At 37.0% G+C, this 25033-nt stretch overlaps 1 protein-coding gene across 7 annotated transcripts in view; it reads left to right on the top strand.

Moving 5' to 3' along the window:
- The window catches only part of Sap130 (Sin3A associated protein 130), a 71648-nt gene that overhangs the window by 9468 nt on the left and 37147 nt on the right, over positions 1-25033 (top strand). For 6 of the 7 annotated variants that reach the window (XM_013366422.4, XM_040294216.2, XM_040294215.2 and 3 more), the window contains 11 exons: positions 675-910; positions 1606-1764; positions 2936-3047; positions 4751-4875; positions 8115-8239; positions 16376-16523; positions 16687-16777; positions 16983-17087; positions 19520-19661; positions 22512-22633; positions 24570-24872. In XM_013366422.4, the coding sequence (XP_013221876.2) occupies positions 675-910; positions 1606-1764; positions 2936-3047; positions 4751-4875; positions 8115-8239; positions 16376-16523; positions 16687-16777; positions 16983-17087; positions 19520-19661; positions 22512-22633; positions 24570-24872 (1668 nt within the window). The remainder of the gene's footprint in view (positions 1-674; positions 911-1605; positions 1765-2935; positions 3048-4750; positions 4876-8114; positions 8240-16375; positions 16524-16686; positions 16778-16982; positions 17088-19519; positions 19662-22511; positions 22634-24569; positions 24873-25033) is intronic. The other variant, XM_078017283.1, reaches the window with a different exon arrangement.

Here is a 25033-nt window from a genome sequence, read left to right as displayed (position 1 = left end):
ATTGTATTAATATCTATCTCTCTCTCTCTCTCTCTCTCTCTCTCTCTCTCTCTCTCTCTCTCTCTCTCTCTCTCTCTCTCGTCCTGGGGATTGAACCCAGAGTCTTGTGCTTGTAAGACAAACACTCTACCAACTGAGCTATACCCCCAACCCCTCTTTTTTTTTAAATATATATTCTTTGTTTTATTTATTTAGCTTTTAATGTGATATGTTGGGAATTAAACCCCAGTGCCTCACACATGCCAGGCAAGCTCTCTATCACTGAACTACAACCCCAGCCCCTAAACATATCTTTTTAATGTAAGGGTTTTTTGTTTGTTTGTTTTGTTTTGCTTTGTTTTTTTTTTTTTTGAGGCATTTTAAATGAAATTGTCTTATATCTTGTAATGCACTTTCAACTATTTGAGCTTATTTTAAATGGTTGTCAAACCCTTTGTAAGTTTGAGAAAACCATAATATCCAGAATAAATGTTATGTTTCACACTTGTGACTCTTGGGTCTCATGTCTATCAAGACAATCCAGCACCCAAATCCTTCTTTTTAAGAAAGCCCCCAAGAATGTGATCACCTTGTTAACCCTGAAATTTAACTGCAAGTGCCACTGTATCCATTCTGCTGTGTTAGTTAATGTTGAAAAATTGTGACGTACTTTCTCGCCTTCATGTCTTTCCTAGTCAATGATGAATCAGGTCGAGATGCTGAAGTCAGTGCCAGGGAACACATGGGTTCCAGCAGCTCCCTCCAGTCCCGGGAAGAAAAGCAAGAGCCTGTTGTGGTAAGGCCGTATCCACAGGTGCAGATGTTGTCTACACACCATGCTGTCGCATCAGCCACACCTGTTGCAGTGACAGCCCCGCCAGCACACCTGACGCCAGCAGTGCCACTCCCTTTTTCGGAGGGACTTATGAAGGTAATGGAGAGCTTTAATATTTCACATTGAACCACATCTAATAGTGGCAAATATTTTTAACAAAATCTTGGACTGTTTTGTAGAATCATGCTTTGGTGTTTTTTCCATTGTCCTACCATTTCAGCTCTTTGTAACTCAGAGTCACTGCCTGCAGTACCTAGGCATGGGCAGTTGGAATCACAGGATCTTTTTTGTTATTCATTTTGACATTGATGTTAATTTATGGGCTTGCTAGTTAGTTTTTATCTTGGGGTAGTACTCTTCTCCAAGATTTATTTTAATAGCTGGCTAATTTGGAGGTATTTTAGCATATTGCCTTGTATATTTCCTTGCGATTATGTTTTAGTTACTGAGAGTTTTGTTTACTTTTGCCCAAACTTGGGAGGCAGTGCTGTGTAGAAGAAAGGGCATGGGCTGTGTGCCATATAGATCTGGCTTTATTCCCAGTTCTACTTTTTACTGTCTGTGTGATGCTGAGCAAGTCACTTAGCCTTGCTTTGTACATTTCCTCCTCTCTGAAATGAAAGTGCTAGCACTTCAGTGGAACAGCTGTGATGCTGACAGATAAAGCATATAAGGCTTATGGCATCTTTCCTGGCACTCGCTGGGTTTGATTTGTGTACTTTTAACTATAGAGTAAAATGCATCACTAGAACAAGGCTATTGATATATTTCGTGTGGTTTTCTGTTTGCAGCCGCCCCCGAAGCCCACCATGCCTAGCCGTCCCATTGCTCCTGCTCCACCTTCTACCTTGTCACTTCCCCCCAAGGTTCCAGGGCAGGTTACCGTTACCATGGAGAGTAGCATCCCTCAAGCTTCAGCCATTCCTGTGGCAACAATCAGTGGACAACAGGTTTTTTTCCTCTTAATTTGCTGATTTTCAAACTAAGATTCCAAACTGTTGATCATTATATATTGAATGCCAGCAGTACATTAGGCACTATCCTAAATAAAAAACTAAATAGTCACTGATATCTACAAATGGGAAGATAGTAGATTTGAGAGAAGGGATAGGAGTAGAGGCCAGGGTGTGTAGTGGTGGTGTAACCCATATTTATTGAGCATCTGCTGCTATATGCTAGGCACTGCCCCAGTGAGATACAAATCCAATTTGGATGGTCCATGTCCTTGAGGGTCAGAGTCCAGTTGTCCTTGCTATAGAGAGATAGCTCTGAAGGATTGGAAACCACCTTACAGCAACAGTGTTGGGCAGTGCTTCTCTAGGTTTTTCTCAGGAGCGCAAATATGTATCTCTTGAGATACTGGTAGGTTTGCTCAGGTAGCCCTCCAGCTATGAACATTTATATTGAAGTTACCTGGTTTTTCTTCAAATTATTAAAAAGTTGCAGTCTTATCCCTTTATATATATTTGACTTATTAAATATTTTAAATTATCTACCTATGAAAAAAACTAATTCCCAGGATTCTTCCCTTTCATAGTTTCAAGAAAAATTAATACTCCAAAACAATTCCCTGTGATGCTGTACTTTTGTCATATTGCTAAGTATTCCCAGAAGTCTTAAGAATTGCCATCTGAGAAGCACTGATATCAGAAGTTGGGACATTTGAGGGGTGAGCCAAAAATGGGTAGAGGAGTACCTGTTGGGTACTAACTGACATTTACTTGGAAATTCTCAATAGCATAAGGAATGAGGGAAAGAGAATCATGCAAACAGTGAGAATACACAAAGTAAACCTTTGGCCAAGAAAGAGAAAGCCAGTATGAAAGGCTAATATTGCAGATGAAAAGGAGACAGTAGAATATGTCATGTGTTACTGGAGTCTAGCAACCAGCTGGCCTGAAACAATTGAAGGTGCCTCAGAGTCACTTGTGGCATGACTGTTGGCATAGATCATTATGCAGTACAGTGCTTAAAACAGATAAAGCTAAATGTCCTCAGCCCTCCCTCGGGGTACCCACTATCTAAAAGAACAACCTGACCCACATTTGGAGGCAACTGACTTCTAGAGACAATAGGTAAGACCAAGTACATGAAAATGATATTATATCCCATTTCTTTCAGGGACATCCCAGTAATCTGCATCACATCATGACCACAAATGTACAGATGTCCATTATCCGCAGCAACGCTCCTGGCCCCCCTCTTCACATTGGCGCTTCTCATTTACCTCGAGGTAAAGACTGCATGTTTTGTTCAAACTCTGGAAATGCACATACACATTTGGTTGAAGATATACTTACAAAAAATGTATTCATAATCAGCATATTAAGTTGCAGGACAGTAGAGGTAAACTTAAGGCAATATACATTTTTAATGAGGTCTAAGATGTGCTTCTTAGAGTTGGGTTAGAACAACTGTATGTGTAAAATTAGTGTGAATTTTTAATTGTCTAAAAATTGTTCTTTACTCTGAGGAACTCAGAAGGCTATCGTAGTCTGAACATGATATTCATTTTTCATAAATAAGTCACTAGTATTAATATTAAATTTCTTTATTTTTTTTCCCCCTCTTTTTGTTGTGTGTGTGTATATTGAGCTAGAAATCAAACTCAGGTCCTTGCCCATGCTAGGCAAACACTGTACCACTGAGTTACATTCCAGGCCAATACTGAATTCTTTCAAAGTATACTGTTAATGGTCACTCAATTTTTTTTTTCTTTCTTTTTTGGGTACCATGGATTGAACTCAGGGGGCACCCAACTACTGAGCCACATCCCTAGCCCTAGCCCTTTTTTGTATTTTATTTAGAGACAGGGTCTCAAGTGAGTTGCTTAGCACCTTGATGTTGCTGGCTTTGAACTTGTAATCAGACTGATAAATTAAAAACCAGGTTTGCTTAGTCATACCATAACTCAAGTGATTGCCAACATGTGATATTCACAGGCCCTTTAAGAGGCTACAGGGTGAGAACTATTTTCACGAACACATTAAGATATTCTGCCTTTTTCACAGTGTTGATAACTGCACTAATGGAACAAAGGCAGTGGTGGGTAAGTGAAGTGTCACTGTCTGATGGTTAAAGTGTTCCAGTGTTAGCCAGAAAGTATACAGCAGCACCACACTGTGCTATTCATTTTGTTTTGTACTTGGAATTAACAAGACACTAGCTAGTTTCATTTAAGAATATCCTTGAAGTAACAATATGTGTTATCTTATTAAATCTTATTTTAGTCTGCTTTTTCATTGCTGTAACCAAAAGACCTGACAACAATTTAAGAGGAGGAAGTTTATTTGGCTATCAAGCTTTCAGAGGTATCAGCCCATAGACAGCGAGCTCCATTGCTCTGGGCCCTTAGTGAGGCAGTGAAAGAGTGTGGTTGGGGAAAGCAGTTGAGGACATGGCACAAGGAAGCAGAGAGACATAGCAGACCAGGGTCAAAATATGTACCCTGAAGGCATGCCCCCAGTGACCCACCTCCTCCAGCCACACCCTATCTGCCTATAATTACCACCAAAACAAATCTCAACCCTTGAGTACAGCTTTTCTTAATTTTCTTTCTTTCTTTCTTTTTAATACCTTTATTTTGTTTTTATGTGATCCTGGGGATCAAACCCAGTGTGTCACACATGCTAGGTGAGCACTCTTCCTCTGAGCCACAACCTCTTAATTTTCTTTCGTTATTTTTGAAACTATATGTCTTGCTGTGTTGCTCAGGCCAGCTTGGAACTGCTGGGCTCAAATGATCCTCCTGCCTCAGGTTCCTGAGTAGCTGGGACCATAGGCACTGTGCCTGGCCTTTTCTTAATTTTCTTTAAGATGAATGGGAAGTATGTAGAGCATACTTCATCTAAATACCAACATTATTTGAGTTTTAGAAGTCATTTTCCTAGGGGATATAATTAGATCTATTTAAATACTAATGAATTTTTTTTTCAGGTGCAGCTGCTGCAGCTGTAATGTCCAGTTCTAAAGTAACCACAGTCCTGAGGCCGACTTCACAGTTGCCAAATGCTGCTGCAGCCCAGCCAGCAGTACAGCACATCATTCACCAACCAATCCAGGTACGTCAGGACCAGGGCTTCTTATCCTGCAAGATTAAGATTTAAGTGCCTAAGTTAGTCACTGCCAGACACTGATAGAATCCTTGACTTCATTGACTTTTTTTTTTTTTAATAGAGAGAGAGAATTTTAATATTCATTTTTTTTTAGTTTTCGGTGGACACAACATCTTTGTTTGTATATGGTGCTAAGGATCGAACCCAGGCCGCACGCATGCTAGGCGAGCACGCTACCACTTGAGCCACATCCCCAGCCCCGACTTCATTGACTTTTAACCTAGTTTTTTAAAAATTAGTGCTACCTTGTCACTTCCCAAACTTAGGGAAGTTTGAAGGATATACAGTGTCATGTGAGTTGTTGGAATATAGAACAGAGGTAATAAAGGAAGGCCTTTTGTTGGGATGAAAGTAGTAGGGAGGATTCAGAGAAATGAAGAGGGAAATGAAACAATGTCAAGAAAGAGAATAATGGTGATAGTGTGTAATGAAGGGTAGCTAGACCTGAAAGGGATTTTAATTTTGCTAGAGGTCAGTGAACCTCTAAAGGCTTTATGCACATTTTTATACATTAAACATGGTTTTCCGAGAAGATAGCCTGTGCCTTTCAACTTCTTTTCAAGGAAATCTATGGCCTTAGAACTACCTAAGTATAGTGTAGATGATAAATCTGTAAATTGGGAATGCTAAGGGAATATAACATGGATTTTTGTGTAGAAAGCCACTTGCGCGGGGGGTGAGGGGAGTAACCAGAGATTGAACTCAGGGGCACTCAACCACTGAGCTACATCTCTAGCTCTATTTTGTATTTTCTTTAGAGACAGGGTCTCACTGTGTTGCTTAGCACTTCACTTTTGCTGAGGCTGGCTTTGAATTTGTGCTCCTCCTGCCTCAGCCTCCCAAGCTACTGGAATTACAGGCATACACTGCTGCACCCAGTGAGAGCCATTTTTTTTGTAACCAGTTATATCCAATCCAAAAAAAAAAAATTCAGGCTGGGATTGTGGCTTAGTGGTAGGTAGAGAGCTTGCTTATCACTAGTGAGTTACTGGGTTCGATCCTCAGCACCAGATAAAAATAAATAAATAAAAATATTATGTCCATGTACAACTTTAAAAAAAAAAAAGACTTTGAAAGATTAATTTTTTTCTTTAGTTTTTTTTTAAGACAATACCTTTTTTAAAATATTTATTTTCTTAGTTTTTATTTAGGTGGACATAATATCTTTATTTCATTTTTATGTGCTGCTGAAAAATCGAACCCAGTGCCTCACACATGCTAGGCAAGCACGCCACCACTTGAGCCACATCCCCAGCCCATAATGCCTTCTTTAAAGAAATTTATTTTTATACAGTGCTAAGGATTGAACCCAGTGCCTCACACAAGTGAGGCAAGAGCTCTACCACTGAGCTACAACCCCAGCCCAGAAAGATTAATCTTAACTGAATTACACAGAGGAGATGGAAATTCTAATGCTTTTAGAAATCATTGAGGTAATGTGTGTGAAACAGTTGTGTTTATATAATAGAGCAGAGTCCCAATTAGGACAGTGAGTAGTATATGTTTTACCTAAAACTTTCAAACTACGTATTTCATTGTATATAATCATCACAGATTTTATGCCAATTTTTTAAAAAGTGGGGTGTGACCATTATGTAAAGCTTCTTCTTTTTTTAAATAGTGCTGGTATTACTTAAAAAATAATTTATTACTTTACTGTCTTTGGTGCAAGATTAAGGTGCATGGAATACTCATGAATATATATTAATGTAGTGGCAGTGATTATGTGCTGAAATACAGTGAAACAAAAGACCTTCCCAGCAAAACACAGTTGGAGGGCATTGGCATTCAGGAGTACCTATAGAATATATGAAAAATTAGAGAAGTATGAGAGCCAAGACTAGGAACTCACTATTGAGGAAGTGCAGCAGTAGCCCTAGTGTGAGATATGCAGCTGTACACAGTAGGAGCAGCAAATAAAAGACTGAGGTTTTTGAAAAGCAAGGATAAAGAATGGGCAGAGTGTTGGCACCTTGGAGCACATCTGTACTCCCAGCTGTTCAGGAGGCTGAGGCAGGGGATTACAAGTTCAGAGCCAGCCTCAGCAACTTAGCAAGGCCCTAAGCAACTTAGCAAGGCCCTAAGCAACTCAGCAAGACCCTGTCTCTTTATAAAATATAACAAAAGGCTGTGGCTGTGGCTCAGTGCTTATACACCCCTGGGTTCAATCTTTGATACCAAAAAGAATGGGCAAAGTTTGGGGGTTTGACATCAGGATCAAGATATTGAGGGCTGAATCAGAAGACAGGTGAGTAGAAGAATGACTGTGAATCACAGTGTGAGGCTCTTATATCAGATGAAGATTTTATACATTGATGGTGGTAGGTTAGAGGACTGTGTACCTGTATGAAAACATCCAAGAAACATCTAAGCATCAAGACTTTTTTGTTTCTTTGAGCACCTGACTTGCCATCACAGAATACTGTTACCCTGTGTTTATGTTTTTTTGTTGTTGCTATTTGGTTTTTTTGTTTTTGTTTTTGTAGTGCTAGGGTGAAACTCAAGGTCTCCTGCATGCTAGGCAAGCACTCTGCCACTGAGCCACGTCTCTGGCCCTGTTTACTGTTGTTTTGCAGTGCTGGAGCTCTAACCTGAGTTTGCCTTTTGAATGCTAACTTCACCTGAAAGCTAACAGTAGCTGAGAAGGGCATTTGGTTTAGCAGTGGTAAAAAATGTCTATACCAGGACTCTCAATAGACTGTAAGGAACTCCAGGTATGAAGGGTTAAATTCTAGTTTGTAAGGAGTCAGGCAGTATTTTGACTCTAGTCATATTTGGAAAGGAGGGACTTATGTGCTGTCCAACCAAAATAAGACTCTTGTTCTTATAATAATCTATCTTGAAAAAGAATTCTTTAGTTGGTCTGTAAGAATTTACTGTCATTTGGGCATAGGTGCACAGGCTAATACCAGCATAATCTCCTCTTCTCACACACACCGCCCCCCATGTAATTCTTCAGAAATTCTTTTGACTTCCTCTTCCAGTATCAGACCATGTCATTCTATCTCCATAATCAACTCTACCAGATTCTGCCTATATACCCTCCTGTATGATCTCTGCTTCCCAGCTGTGCCATCTAACAGCCACGTTTCAAATTATATTTTTATACTTTTAATGTTTGACTTAATATGTTTTATTTTGCCTTTTGTTTTAAATAAAGTATTTTTTTCTTCTTCTCTTAATAGTCTCGTCCACCTGTTACCACCTCCAATACTATCCCTCCTGCTGTGGTTGCAACTGTTTCAGCCACCAGAGCTCAGTCTCCTGTCATCACTACAACAGCAGCACATGCAACTGATTCAGCACTGAGGTATACTTGAGGGGTGTGAAGATGGGGCCATCCTGGTATCCTCGCTGCTTCCTTTCCTTTTCCTTTATTCAGTAAATGTTTCAGATGCTTTTTTTTTTTTTTTTTTGAGGGGTGGAATATGGGGGATTGAACTCGGGGTCATTCAACTACTGAGCCACATCCCCAGCCCTGTTTTGTATTCTGTTTAGAGACAGGGTCTCACTGTGTTACTTAACACTTCACTTTTACTAAGGCTGGCTTTAAATTTGCAGTCCTCCATCTTTAGCCTCCTGAGCAACTGGAATTACAGGCATGTGCCACTGTGCCTGGCTTAAATGCTTTTTATATTAAAAAACTACATAAAACAATTAACAGGTGAAGAAATTTGTCCTTGTAGAGATTCTGTTCCTAGAGGTACAACAAATAATATTTTTTTTTCAGCAATTAAAAGAGGTGAGAGCATTTGGAGTGGGAGGGAGGTGGCATAGGAGGCTTATTATTTCATACAAGGTGGTCAAGGAGGACTTTGTTGATAAGAATATATTTGAGCAGAAAAGCTGTAATGGAAAGAGCTATATAGTTATAGCTATATGAAATAGTAATCTAGGCAGCAGGAATTGTTAGTGCAAAGGACCCTAAGATATAAATGTTTGCCACATATGAAGAGTAGTCAAGGAGACCTCTGTCAGGAAGAGGGAAAGAGATTAGTTTAGCAGGTAGCATGAATTCTAAATCACAGAGGACCTTATGAACACTCTAGGAATCTAGACTTTGCTGGGTGTGATAGGAATCCTTAGCAGATCCATGTCATGATCTGAAGTTTTAATTGGATCACCTTGGCTGTTAGGTGGCACAGTTGGGAAGCAGAGATCATACAGGAGGGTATATAGGCAGAATCTACTGGAGTTGATTATGGAGGTAGATATGGTTTGATACTAGAAGAGGAAGTGAAAAGAATTTCTGAGGAATTACATGGGGAGAGGGTGCAAGAAGAGGAGATTATGTTGGTATTAGTTGGCCTCTGCACCTGAGAAAGTAGAAGTGCATTAATTTGAGATGGAGAACAGTGAGGAAGAATGGTTTTGGAGATGAATTTCAGACTTTAGTTGGTGTCATTTTAAGGTTGTGATGACTTCCAAATACCCAAGTGGAGATATTGACAGATGAGTTTGGAGTTCAGGGAAAGATCTCAAAGAGATGATCCAGGGAGATGGTCTAGATGGGAAGCAGGGATATGAGAGAAACAGCTCCTTCTGGAGAGGGCTGAAAGGCAGGAGTAGTCTCAGGGGAGAACCAAGGTTCCTTCAGGCAGAAAGGGAAGGGTATATTCAGAGAAAGGTTGAGGACATAGGATGTAACTTTTTTGCTAAAGATGATTTATAAGTCCAGATGGTACAGGTTGGGTATTTGAAAGGGGAAGGTAGTGCTATTAAGAGATTTATAGAGCCATCCAGAGATAAAATCTGGTTGATGAGAGATGGTCACAGAAGCTTTTCGTTCTACTGGGAATATTGAGTTTGTGGAACAATCAAGTGGCTTTTGTCAACAGGTACTTAAAGAAATGTCTGTGCTGAACATAAAGAGTTTAGAAGGAGTCAGCATGTGGGCCAAAATTAAAGCTTTGGGTTACTTGAATCTGCCCACAGAGGATCTGAAGAAAGTTAACATTTAAATGAAGAATAATGCCTAGGGTTTATCTTTAATCCTTAACACTCTCACCTGCTAGCTGTTTGACATTAAGCAAGTTTCTCAACTTCCCTCATCATTAGTTCCCTCCAAAAAAAGGGCTACTTTATTTGGTGGTACATAAAAATGCAGTTTTAGTTATAAAGACACACAGCTGCCCAACATAAAATAGACTACTTGTTCATTTTAGTTTTATATTCACATATACTTTTTTAAAAGTTACTATGTTCAGATGATGTCATGAAATTCAAAATATATGAGTAGATAAATCAATAAAAACTAGTTTTAGGGCTGGAGTTACAGTTCAGTGGTAGAGTACATGCTTAGCACATTTGAAACACTGGGTTCAATCCACAGCACCACAAAAAGAGTTAAAAAAATTAAATAAAATAAAGGTATTGTGTCCATTTACCAAAAAAAAGTATATTTAAAAATAGTTTTAGGGGATTATTTATTTTGAACTGGGGTTTCACTTTGTTGCCCAGGCTGGTCTGAAATTTGGGCTCAGGTGATCCTCTGGCCTTAGACTCCTGAGTAGTTTGGGACTGTAGGCCAGAGGTACCATTGTCCAGTTAGGGTTGGGGTTTTTTTGTTTTTGTTTTAAACGAGTTATCAAAATATCTTCTCCCATGTATTGCGTGCTTCAATAAAAAGTGGACCTTGAATTTTGCCAAATGAGTGTTCAGTATTCCCTTAGACAACAAATACTATAGGAACTCTGTGTGCACAGGAGATGTGTTAGTAAATTACACAGACAAACCCTAGTGATTATTTGATTTTTTTCTACTTATATCTGTAATTATCATAAGTTTCTAATATCTAGTTCTCTGAATTCTGTAGATAGCAAGTTTAAACAGACCAATTTTTATGGAAGAAATAGAACAAAGAATTCAAAGTATTGTCTCCCAGAAAAGCAATAGGCCCAGGTGGTTGAGTAAAATTCTACCAATTCTCAAAGGCCAAATAAACCAATGTAATGACATTGGTTCCAGGTATACAAAAAGAAGTAGTTTATTTTACTTCTAAAAGAAGTAAAATTCCAGAAAAATTTAAGGTAAGTTTTATTGAATGTGAAGTAATTCAATCCTGCATGCCAGTTCTTTGGCTTTTTCTTTCTATTCATTTGTCACTTGGTTAAATAATATATGTTCTTTATTATTTTCTTCAAAAAGCAGTGATCTTTTTTTGTGTGTGTGTATGTGTGTTTCCTAGGAATCAAACTCATGGTCTCGTATATGCTAAGCATGCACTCTATCACAGAACTACACATACCCCAGTCCCTAAATGACCTTATCTTAAAGGACTGATAGTTTAAATTTTCACATGCTCAGAATCATTTCCCAGATGTCTTTACACTTAACTGGTAGTTGACTAGTATAATTTTTTTGTTGTTTCTATGTACTTTCCTTGAGTACTTTACAGGTATTTTTTCCCAACCCCTAGAGCAGGGTAATGCTGTTGAGAAGTCTGCAGCCAACCTGATCTATTTTCTAACCCCAAAAAAGACCTTGATCTTTCTGTTTGCTTACCCAAGAGTCCTTATCTTTTGAGTTTCAGCAACTTAATTAAGATATGTTTTGTGGTGACTATTGTGTATGGTTTGTTTTGAAATATGATGTGCCTTTTTAATCTGTAACATAAAACTGTACAGAAAATTTCCTTGAATTATTGTTTTATGTATTCATTCTGTTCTGACCTATTGGAGAGGAACAATTATGGTATGTGGAATCTTTTTGTATGCCTTTCTTATCTAATCCTTTTAGACTACTTTTTCTCTTTAAATTGTGCCAGTGATTCCCTTTCTGCATTTTCAGCCTGCTCTCTTATATTTTACTCTTAATTTTGCCTTCATTCTTTAAGTGGCTGAACAATCGTCTTGTTTCTTTTGAACTCTACTCATTTATTTTGTCTCTTTTTGTTGTCTTGTCATCACTTCCAGTGTGCTTTTATATCTTTGTATTTTCATTTCATAGAAACAGTTATTTCATTAAGTTTTAAAATTCCTGGCACAATTTTCATCTGCCTAGTAAAATCCTTTCTAGTATGTTTCCCATTTCTTTCTGCCTTTTTTTTTTTTCTTAGAGCACTTATTTAAAAGTTACTATCCTGGTTCCCTTTTGAGTTCTCGTCTTTGATTAGATTTTGTGTATTTTGAATCAGTTATTTGTCATTGGTTCCTGTAGCCTGGGCTATATACTGGGTTAGGAGAAATGTTCCTGAATGACTTAATGTCCTGTGTTTGTTTTGGGGGGCACCTCTCCTGCCAGTGAAGATAGACCACTCAAAACAGAAAAGCTTCTCTCCTGGGTTTCATTGCACACTGTCTGTTTTACTCATCTATCTATGCAATTCCTGGCTCAACCTTATATTCTTTGCTTCTTAACCCTTGGAATTGGTCCATGTTCTATTTCACTACCAGCTCTGTTCCCAGCGGTACAAACAAAAGAATTTGTTTTCCTGTGTCAGAGTATGTTCCTTACTTCAAAGAATTATACTTTGATGGATTTTAATCCCTGAAATTATAACTCTAGAAATTCTCTGTTCCTTTGCTCCTGGATTCCTGTTTAGTTTTCACTTCCTTTGCCAGTTCTGCTGTCCATTCTGAGGTTTAAGATTTCAGGTGTCTCCTAATTTTGTCAAAATGGAAACTCAATTCTTTTTCTGTGAGAGGAGAAAATACCAAACTAGTAGTCTCTGCCTATAGTCCTCTTGTCCTTACTCTAAGTCAGATAAGGACTCAGCTGAACATCAGAAGGTGATCATAAGTCCACTTGTTGGAAATCAAGTTGGAAATTTTCTGTAAATGTCAGGTGACGAAATTGGGTCTCTATAACTTGGGTTGCCTTTCAGGGTGTTTTAAAAAAAATTGATCACTGGAAGAAATATAAGATTAAGCCAACAGAATTAAGGAGCATTTTGTAGCTGTGTAACCTTATTTTGTGGTATTTGAGGTTGTCACACCATGAACTCATGGATGTTACATTTATTCAGTGTGTCTTAAGAGTTTCTTTCTTTTTCTCACAGTTCCTTGAATTTGGCTGTGGTAACCCCTCTGAGCTGGCCTGAATGTCCTTTTTGATTACTCAGTAGTTTTTGAGTACTTCTTTTGTCTTGAAATCAGCCATTTCTACAAGCTCTTGGTTCCTTTGGGTGAAGAATAGTAGTTGGAACCCAAATTCTGGGTGCTAGGAGTACTCATTGCTTCTTGGGTGTCATTGCTTTGAGGCTCTTTCTTTGGAGTGGCATTTTCAATTGAAACTTAATATCACATTTTTTTCTTGCTTTTTTAGAATTTATATTTGTGTATCTTTTTCTTTGCACTAAAACAACAACAACAAAAAAAAAACCCTTATTTCCTTAAAGATATTAATGTAACTATTTGCTTTTTTCATCTTATATACAAAAATCTTACCATATAGCAGTACATTCTGGAGATGACTCCAAATCAGTATATAGGGTTCCTAACTTATTCTTTCATATTTGCATATGCTGTTGAATGTTTGTAATGATATGGTCATGCATTGCTTAATAATGAGGAAATGCTCTCAGAAACTCATTGTTAAACAATTTCATCATTGTACGAACATCAGAGTATATTGACATAAACCTAGATGATTGGTCACTCACTCAGCATCACTTCTTGATACAGTTAAGAAACAGTAATCATTAGATGTATGAGACTGCTATCCATGTAAAATGACAAGTTTTACGGTAAACAGTTTTAATTAGTAGGAGTGTCCTCTAACAATAAAAAGTATAGCAAACACATAAATCTTTAATAGTTGTTATTTCCAAGTATCATGTATTGTACATAATTGTATGTGCCTTATATCTTTTATTTTGTTTTATTTTATATTTTGGTGTGCTGGAGATTGAATACTGGAGATTGAATCCAGGAGTGCTTTGCTACTGAGCTACATCCCCAGCCATTTTGTTTTGTTTTGAGACAGAGTCTCACTAAGTGGCTGAGGCTAGCTTCAAACCTGCTCTCCTCCTACCCAGTCTCCCGCATCTCTGGAATTACAGGTGTGCTTCATCACCAATGATGTGTGCTATGCTTTTGCACAACTGGATATAACCCAGGTCTTGTGCCTGTTAGGCGAGTGTTCTACTGCTGAGTCACATATTACTACCACTTCCCCCGACCCCAAGCCCCTTCACTCATTTACATTTTTCCAAAATATAAAAGCATAAAAAGGCATGTAGTAAGGAGTTACTCTCTCCTCTGTCCTCCATCTATCAAGAACCTGTTTCTTTGCTTTTTTCCTTCTTTTAGTATAATTTCCATTTTATTTTTTTTTTACCCAGAGGACAGTTTTTTCTTTAGTCCTTAAGGACTCTGCTTCTTCCATGGACTTCAGTAGTCTTAAGCAGCACTAGCAAGTATAAATTGGGGTAAGGGTGTCTGAGCTTCTAGACTTTACAAGAATGATTTCTAATTACCTTGCTGTGAAGACTTTGTCCTTGAGTACACATTGGGTGCAGTTGCCCATGCGGCACATAGGCTCTGTGTGGATGTGGCCCTTTGGGCACAACCATTGTTCCATTTTTCTTTTTTTCATCTTGGAAGCAAAGATCTGAGAGAGCCTTTTACCTTTCTAAGGCAACCTGTTAATAGCTTTTTGAATATCCTCTTAGTATCTCTTTATGCAAATCTATTCAGATTCAAATGCAGTTCTTATTTTTATCTTATTTACCCAGAAGAATGTTTAATTCATATATTCCTTTTTACTTTTTTTCCATATAACATATTGGAAGGGTGCCATCACTTTTTTAGTAGCAACATAGTGATCCCTTGTATAAATGGATTTGAGGTTGTCTCCAGTTCTTTACTATCATAGATAATATCACAGTGAATAACCTTATAGTTGTTTCATTATGCATGTGAACAGAGGGTATATGCAATTGTAATTTTGATATCTACCATCTGATTGCCTTTCTTAGGGTTTATACCAGTGTACCCTTCTTCTACATTCTTAAAAAATCCAATAGGTGAGCAGTGAGCAATGCTATCTCAGTGTATTTTACCTTGAATTTCTCTCTTTAAGAATGAAAGTGAGTTAGGCACAGTGGCACACACTTGTAGTGCCAGCTACGAGAGGCTGAGGCTGAAGGATTGCTTGAGCTCAGGAGTTCAAGGCCAGCCTGGGCAAATAGTGAGACCTTGTCTCAAAAAAAAAAAAGAGAGAGAATGAAGATGTTTTCTTAAGGAACGCTTTCTTTCTTTCTTTCTTGAACTGGCTGTTCATACTTTTGCTTCTCTTTTCCTTTTTTTCTTGTTGATTTCTAGGACCTTATAGTTTATTAGGAAGATTACTCTTTTGTCTTTGCTTAATAGTGTGTTTTGCTATGTATAGGAGGTTTGCTTGTTTGTTCACATAGTCAGATTTATTAATATTTTCTTTTGTAGCTTTTGGACTTTGTAAGTTTTTGTGTTTGTTTTCTTCCCAGTGTTAAAGATTGAATCCAGGACCTCATGCATGCTAGGCAAGATCTCTACTACTGAGCCACATCCTCAACTCCGAAAGCTTTTAACATATAGAAAGCTTCCCTCACTCCGGGATTTTAAAGAAGTCTCCCATCATTTCTTCATATACATTTCTTAGTTGTCTTAAATCTTTAATTCTTTTAGTAATCATCCTAGCATACTTGTGAGGTAGGGATACAAATTTATCATTTCCAAATGGCTTCATAGTCTTCCCAACACCATTTATTAAATAGTCCATTTTTCCCTCTGATTTGAGACGACAGTGTTGTTATATTGTCAAGTTTTCTTGCCATTGTTGCAATTTCTGTACCTTACTATCAACCAATTGGCATGCTGTCTGTGTTGTTATCCCTTTCAATCATTAGTCAATTGTAACTGGAACTTCATGTCATTTTAAGAATGTCCTTCCATCTGGTAAAGTATGATACAAGTTTAAGGGGAAGGACAATGCTTCAGGAGTCAGGTTTAAATGTTGTTAATTGTGATTGCCTGTAATCTTCCTTGGAACACTTGTCAGAAATTCATGTGAGAACCTTATTGTATATCTTTAGATTTTTCCAGAGTAAAGTGTAATCATTATAATAATGCTTACTCAAGTTTGTTATATAAGGCTGGGGTGTAACTCAGTGATAGATCCCTTGTCTACCAAGGCCCTGGGTTTGATTCCCCTGTACCACACTCATAAAATAGTATGCAGTGTTGATTAACTACTTCATAACTATGGCTTAATTTACTCAAACTGTGGTATATATTTATATCTTTCAAAATAAGACTATGGCAGTTTGAGGAGAGAAACTCAGTGGACCATTTACTTCACTGGTATGACTTAAAGACCAAATATTGGTTTAACTGTGGACTTCATAGACCTATGAAAAGATACAATTTGTGACTGTAATCTGTACGAGATAGTAAATGACCTTGACTGCCTGCACTGTGTCTGTGCACTAGTTATAAATCACATAATATCTTTTCTGTCTTTTCAGTCGGCCCACTTTGTCTATCCAGCATCCACCATCTGCAGCAATTAGTATTCAGCGTCCTGCTCAGTCACGGGATGTGACAACAAGAATCACACTACCATCTCACCCTGCATTAGGGACACCAAAACAGCAGCTTCATACGATGGCTCAGGTAAAACCAGAGGTGAAGAATCACGTGTGTACTTTGTGGGATAAACCCAGAGTCATGCACAGCTTTCTGAGGACCTGGCAGTATGAGAGCAATGATTACTTTTGGACTGAATGGAATGGGAAATGTTCTTGTTTATAACTGTGTTGCGGGGTTCCCCCCACAGAAAACCATCTTCAGTACTGGCACACCGGTGGCCGCAGCAACAGTAGCACCTATTTTGGCAACCAACACCCTTCCTTCAGCAACCACGGCCGGTAAGTCAGTTGTCCTGCTCTCCTTCCTGCCAGGGTTAAAAGGGACATAAGGGGTGATTGAATTTTTCATTTGTCACCTTCAGAGGAAAACAACAGGCTAGAAAAATTCTCACAACTTTTCAAGACCTTTTCCAAGGTTTTTAAGAATCTCTAATATGTGCAGAGAGGCCATTGTTAAAGAGTTTCCTTTTTTCCCTCATTTTAGGATCTGTGTCACACACACAAGCTCCCACAAGTACAATTGTTACCATGACAATGCCCTCCCATTCATCCCACGCGACTGCTGTGACCACCTCAAACATCCCAGTCGGTAAGTGCTGTGTGACCTTCACACAGAAGCCTATGAGGAAATTTTCAGCCCCTTTGTCCAGGCCTTCATGTCCAAGGCTAGTATTATTTTTTGTTATTGTTTTTAATTTCTGATCTTAAAAGCAACACTGAATTTGACTTAGAATATTATTTGTCATACAGATCTGGCATTGATGGTAGGAGAAAAAAAGAGGATAGTGATCTTCAAGTACTGAAAGTTTTAACTTTAACTGGTTTTGAATGCCTTTCTTATCAAACTGTACCTCTTATATGTACTTCATATAGAAATAAGTCAACTTTGACATAAAAAAGAAAAATAGAAAAAGCAAGATCTGAATTTAAAAACCTGTACACTTCCATAGACTGTTCAGGAAAAAAATCTTTGGGTGATGCAACTATGGGAAGAGCATTAAGCCTCAAATTGATCACTCTCAGTTGTCATCTGAGTACTAACCCATGATATTTCATGATCATCCTATAATTTATTTTAGACCATGTTTATTCCTTGTTTTAAATATGTGAATACTATGAATATTTTAAAAGTCTTTGAAACATTCTGGCAACTAAATTTGAGTCATCAAGAGCAGGAATTATCAAACCTTTTCTAAGACCAGATGGTAAATATTCTAGGCTTTGTAGGCTATGTAGGTCTGTGTCACAGCAGCCATGGACGACCATATAAAAACAAATGAGTGTTTGACTGTATTCCAGTAAGACTTTACTCATGGACAGAGAAATTTGAATTTCGTATTACTTTCACATGTCATGAAATATCCTCCCCCTCAACTGTTTAAAAATCTAAACCCATTCTTAGCTCACAGACCACATAGAAACAGCAAGCTGGATCGGCTCACAGACCACACTTTGCCAATGTCTGTCGCCTGTCATACAGGCTGATATGTCTCTACTACCATATCCAAAGCAGAGGCTGTGGCCTAGCAGGCAGAAAATGTAGCTGTCTCTCTGACTCATGTTGCCAGAGTTTTCTCTGTTTTGGTTCAGTAATAGTGAGTGTGTTCCAAAGATATGAGACATCTTCCCTATTTTTAATATAATATGATTTTAGAAGACTTGCTTTTTGTGAAGAGGACACACTGACATACTGAACTGTCAGAAGTCTGGTAATCTGACATAGAGGTATGACTTCCCCTCTTGCTAGGTCTTTCTTACTATATAAATGAGATAGGCAACAGCTTCCTGGTCTCCTTGGTAACTTAGAAGACACTTTCCTGGAATAATGATAGAGACCCAGAGATTTCCACTCCTCTTTAGGTAGGCAGGCCATGCCAGCCCTAAAATATGTGCTGAACACCATGTCAGGCCTTTAGCAGAGATAATGCTGCACTGCTGGTCTTTCTCACATTGTATCTTTCTTTACTAGTCTGGGTAAAGTAAAATTGGAGGTGTCCGGCTTCCTCTTGACACCCCCAATGTGAAGAATTGTTTTTAAGAAGTTGGTTCTTACTAGTGTCCCTGTGCTTTCCTAAGAGATTATGCTGGAAATAAACTCACCTAAAGTACCAGAGGACGTGAATATGTATATTCTTAAGTTTCATCAGTTTTATGTTCTAGTTTTGCTCTTTTATATAGTAATTCAAATATTTGTTACATCATAATAGAATTCCTCTAAAAAGATTTCTCATTTGAGAGGGGAAACCTGATATAACCACAAAGTATTAATTTCCAGGGTAGGGTTCTACAGAATATATTAAAATCACGTAAGTGGAGTTTTCCACATTTTACTTGTTTTTGCCAGGTGATATTAAATCTTGAATTTAACCATTGTTACTAAAGGAATGTGTTGGGTCATAGGAGAAAAAAAGACTGATTCCAAAGTAGAATTTTAAGTTCTTTGCCATTTTTGTGTTCAATATTTCATTGATTTTCTTTTTTAAAGAGTTTACTTCTTTAAAAACTTTTTGCAAAAAAAAAAAAAATTGGGGTCTCCAAGAAGCCAGTTGGTTGCACACCCATAATCCCACCAGCTCAGGTGACTGAGGCAGGAGGATCACAGGTTCCAAATCAGCCTCAGCAACTTGAGCAAGACTGTAAGCAGTGTAGTGAGACCCTGTCTCAAAATTAAAATTTTTTAAAAAGAGCTGGGCATGTGGCTCAGTTGTTTGTTAAGTACCCTTGAATTCAATCCCTGGTACCAATTTTTTTTTAAAAAAAAAGAAGCCAGGTTGAGAGAAGAAGACCTGGTTGCTAATTTTTTAAATTATTAACCCTCTTTAACAAATAATAGTATGAATATATTAGTGAATTATTAAAATAATTCACTTGACTCTCTTGTAGTCATCTTTAATTTTTATTTTGATTAAAACTAAACATCCCACCTTATAACTGCATTGTAAGGTTGCTGCTAGCAAAAATATTTTGGCATACCAGTAAGAGTATATAGGTAGTAATATAATTGACTTTTACTATTTGTAGCTAAGGTGGTACCTCAGCAGATCACACACACTTCTCCTCGAATCCAGCCTGATTACCCTGCAGAAAGGAGTAGCCTGATACCCATTTCAGGACATCGGGCATCTCCAAATCCTGTGGCTATGGAAACCCGAAGTGACAACAGGTAGGAGGCAGTGGGCCAGTTAGCTTGCCCCATTGTGTCATTAATTGTTTTTGATATTTCACTAAAATGTCCCAGAAAATAAGGCATATGTTTATATTTTCAAATTTTTCCCCTGAAAATAACACATGGTATAATTTCTTTTTCAGTGTTCACAGGAAAATGTGTTATTTTTATTAAGCCATTCTTTGTTTGATGGGTGGGTGTGTGTGTGTGTGTGTGTGTGTATTTAGAGTCATTCTGAGAGTAAGGGTTTGCAGGATTGTGACCCTTTATCCAAGGTGCCTCCATTTATAACTCCTAAAACAACACAGTCTCTTTTTTAACCATAGTTACAGATTTCTGGAATAATTCTTTAGCTTTCTATTCTCCTTCCTACATTGACATGTTTTTAAAACTATACATAAGCCAGTTGTTTTGTTAAAATATCCTTCAATTTGGTTTTGTTACATTGTTTCTTCATGGTTAGATTCAGGTTATACCTATTTTGGAAGAATTATCACTTAAGAGATGTGTTCTCACCATTATTACATCATTCGAGAGTTTAGGCTGTTTGTCCCATTATTGATTATATTAACTCAATGAAGATGATACTTACCATTGTTTTTTCCTACTGTAAACAAATAATCTGTATGAAAATACTTTGAGACCATAAATATTCCTGTTCTCCAGGAAATTTTCACCCAATAATTTTAGGCTTGATAATTCCTACTCAAATTAATTATCAATATGATAGTTGCAAAATATACTTATTCAAAGTATCATTTCTTCCGTATTTATTAGTTGGCATTTTCATATTAAGAAAGTTTCTATCTACTATATTTATTTGAGTATTTTATTTTTTAAAATCAATGTGGGCTTATGGATTTGTTTTATTCATTAGTATAATCCATTGCCATCATCTATATTGGTGCTCAAATGATCTCCAGTTTGGCCCTTGAGATCCCTTTAGACTTCTTAGGTAGGTTTCACCATGTCTCCAGTCTAGCTCTTCTTCATTTTCTACTACAAGTTATTCCAAGTCTTACAGAGTCCTGGAATCTACTGTTTTTTCAAAGGAGCCCTTTGTCATTTTGAAACCAACATCCAGGCATCATCTCTGTTTTTGCCTAAGGGTTGATATTTCTTCTAGGCCCTATTGTTGGCAAAAGTAGGAAGTAACATTTTTTTAACCATTTGAATGTATGCTGATACCTCCAGTTTAACTACATTCCTTCCCACATTCTGTATTTGTTGTTTCCCTCTCCTAAGGTGAGTGTACATAGTCATTTCAGAACTGGATGATTTTTACATCTTGTTATTTTATTTTTAGTGTTTATAGGATTACATATGTTTTAATACATTGATCTTGTGTTCATCCACCTTGCTACATACTCCTTTTAGTTCTAAAAGTTTATAGATTCTTTTAGATCCTCTAAGTAGATATTTATTTCATCTACAAGTAAGAGCAGTTTTTTTGTGGGTACCCAAGACAATCTGTTTCCAGTTTTCTATGAAGATTTTTTTTTAAAATCTTGTTACATTGGTTAGAAGCATCCAGTACAGTGAACTTTAATATAGCCTTGATACTAAAATTTGACAAGGAGAGTATGAGAAAAATTTTATAAACTGAGAAGGTGAGATGGTGAGCCTTCTTGTCTTATTTCTAACTTGAATGGAAATTCTCCTGAAAATTCACTATAGATTTTGTTAGATACCATTTTTAATTTGAAAAAAAAATCCTATTTTCTTTTGCATTTCTGTTATGAATTTGTATAGCTGCTATCATATATTTTTTGTAAATATTTTGCAACTATTTCAAATGATTGTTCTCTTTGGAATTTTTAAGATTGAAAGCATGAATGAAAACCCAAATGTCTAATTCCAATTTTCTGTGATAAACCTAATTTAACCACAGCGTATTTAATTTTATATAGTACTTAATTCCGTTTAATTTAAGAGTTTTTGCATCATTGTAAGTAGTGAAATTGATTTATAATATTTTTTGTACTCTCCCTGTCAAATTTTAGTGTCAAGGCTATATTAAGTTCAAAAAAAAAGTTAGAACTACGTGTGATGGCATTACCTATATTCTCAGCTCTTAGGAAACTGTGGCAGAAGTATTGCCAAGTTGGAGGCTAGTCTGGGCAACTTAGTGAGACCCTGTCTCAAAATAAAATAAAAAAACGCTGCGAATGGAATTCTGTGGTAAAGCACTTGAATAGCATGTGGAAGGCCCTGACATTAATCCCCAGGGCCAAGTGGTAGCAGGGGAGGTTAAATCTCATTTCTTTTTCTCTGGTCTCTGGGTCAGTTTGTATGAGGTTAAGATTATCTGTTTCATGTATATGTGTTAAATTTTACCAGAAGGGCTGGGGATGTGACTCAAGTGGTAGCATGCTCGCCTAGCATGTGTGAGGCAATGGGTTCAATTCTCAGCACCACATAAAAATAAAATAAAGATGTTGTGTCCACCTAAAACTAAAAAATAAATATTCAAAAAAAAAACAAACATCAAAAAAAAAAAAAAAAAAACCCTGAGCTTAGTATCTTTCAAGTGGCATTAAGCAGGGAAGAATTGTGATTACTGAGTTTTTGTGAGGCAGTTTTGGTAATTGTTATCCTCAAGAATCATTCATAAAATATTATCTGTGTTTTTACATTTAATTGATGTAGGTCTTTACAGTAACTACGTATTTTATAAAAGCTTACACTATCTTAGTATATATCCCTTGATCTTGGAGTTTGGAACCACAATTTGGAAGAAGCTGGTTAGGAAGGAAGAGGGTCAGCAGGATTGGGAGGGATAGAATAATTTAAAGGTAAAGAAGAAAATAACAGTTTTGTTTAATATGATCTGTACTGTATCTCTAGACCATCAGTTCCTGTTCAGTTCCAGTACTTTTTGCCAACTTATCCACCCTCTGCATACCCACTGGCTGCACATACCTACACACCAATCACCAGTTCTGTATCCACTATCCGACAGTACCCAGGTATGAGCCCTACTTTTAAGATGACTTTTCACATTTTTATTTTTTCCAGCAGTGAGAGAGAAATTGGTTAGGGGGTATTTCTAGATGGAATTTGTATTCTAGCTTTTATTTCCAGATTCAGAGAAGTCTAAAATATGAAGTTGCATAGATCACCACCTTTGTGATCTATGAAAGGGTTATTTCACTTATTAGTGATATCTGCATAGTTTTATCCCACCCTGAAAGTAATCACTTTAACAATTTTTGCTACACCTTAAAATAGAATACAGTTATAATGTATAAAAGCTGTATTTTGGGAGGTTTTCTCTTGTTTTGTGAAATACCTGTTGTGTTTTAAATTTTAGTCCAACCTGATTTGTAAATAGTGGGGTATTTTTCTAATTTAAGTTTATATAATATTTTCCTGTGAGATAGCTTACATTGGTCCTCAAAAACCTTGTTGTCCAGATTATAGATATGCCCCATGGTTCAATATAACAACCAAAGACACATATGGCCGTGAGAACTTAAAAGGGGCTAATACAAATAAAAAACTAAAATTTTAAAATTTAATTACAATTAAAGGAATTTCAAATATGTTTGTAACAACTTAGCAAGGTGAAACTACTTTTTTGATCATATACTTTATAAAATAGAAATATAGATTAAGTATTTTGATAAATACTTAGTGTCTGAATTGAGATGTGCTTTAAGAATAAAATATACCCTGGATTTCAATACATATTTAGATTACATATATATATATATATATATATATATATATATATATATAAAATATGTATGACTTTATGGTAATTACATTTGAAATGACAATATTTTGGATACATTGGATTAAATAAATTTATCTTTATTAAAATTTGATCTGTTTTTATCTTTTAATGTGGTACTGGAAAATTTTAAAATTACATGACTATATTTCCATTGGATGATGCTGATCAAAAATTTCAAACATTTTATGGTATTGAATGTATTCAGAAATCTCTCAGTTGTTCTGATGACTGAAAAGAGTTGTCATTTTGTAGTTGTTTCTCTCCTTGAATAGTGTGAAATCTCTTCTTTTTTGCTTTCAGGGATGTTTTTGTTCTGTTTTAATACACATAGTAGATGAGATTTGCATTGTAGGAAAATGACACTTGCTTGTTTTCTCTCCATAAGCTATTTGAAATTCTAAATATTGTATTTCAGAAGTGTTTGTGATCTTAATATTTGAAGCAAAAGTTCTTGACCTTGGACCCATGGGTTTATTTTAAAAGTTTTATATTATTTAGCACAGTTACCTAGCTAATATTTGGAATTGAATGGCTGATTTTTTGCGGGGTCAGGGGGTTATCAGGGATTGAACCTAGGGGTGCTTAACCACTGAACCATATCCCCAGCCCTTTTTTAAAAAATGGTTTATTTTGAAACAGGGTCTCACTAAGTTGCTGAGGCTGGCTTTGAACTTGTGATCCTCCTGCCTCAGCCTCCCTAGTCGCTGGAATTACAGATGTGCACTACTGCACTTTGATGTTGTTTACAACCTATTTCTTATAATTCACAGAAAGATCATAATAGATTATAGAAAGTTTTAAAAAAAATGAAAGTTGCCAGAATCTAGTTTTATGTATTATACATAGAAAATTACATGGTTTTGTGTAAAAAATAGTATTGTTTTTATAAATCAATCACTTATATATCTATAGTAAAAAAATTCTTATTTTATGGACTGTGTCTGATCAAAGCTAACATTCTGCTAGGCATGGTGGCATATACCTATAATTTCAGAAACCAGAGAGGCTAAGGCAGGAGGATTGCAAGTTTGAGCTCAGCTTCAGCAACTTAGGGAGACCCTATCTCAACATAAAAAATAAAAAAGGACTGAAGATGTAGCTCAATGGTAAAAGTGCCCCTGGTTCAATCCTAACCTTCTTATAGTCACCTTTTGCATCATTTTTAGTTTCAGCTCAGGCTCCAAACTCTGCCATCACAGCTCAGACTGGAGTTGGTGTAGCATCTACTGTCCACTTAAACCCCATGCAGTTGATGACAGTGGATGCATCACATGCTCGACATCTCCAAGGGATCCAGCCAGCACCCATCAGTACACAGGGTATCCAGCCAGCCCCCATTGGGACACCAGGGATACAGCCAGCACCAATTGGCACCCAGGGAATCCACTCAGCAGCCCCAATCAACACTCAAGGGCTTCAGCCTGCACCAATGGGTACTCAGCAGCCACAGCCTGAAGGGAAAACTTCAGGTAAATCAACTTTTTGCATCAGAGTTGATATGGAAAAGAGAAGTACATTTGGGTTTTAATCCTAGTTTTTCCACTTGATGACTTTGTGGTCTCAGGTAATTTTTCTACACTTTAATTTCTTTATAACATGAGTTGCTTAGAGCTTGACTTTCAGGGTCATT

This window comes from Ictidomys tridecemlineatus, chromosome 7 (genome assembly GCF_052094955.1).
Source record: "Ictidomys tridecemlineatus isolate mIctTri1 chromosome 7, mIctTri1.hap1, whole genome shotgun sequence".
Taxonomy (NCBI): domain Eukaryota; kingdom Metazoa; phylum Chordata; class Mammalia; order Rodentia; family Sciuridae; genus Ictidomys; species Ictidomys tridecemlineatus.
The sequence above is the reverse complement of the archived record's forward strand: the minus strand, read 5'-3'. Positions and strand labels throughout refer to the sequence as shown.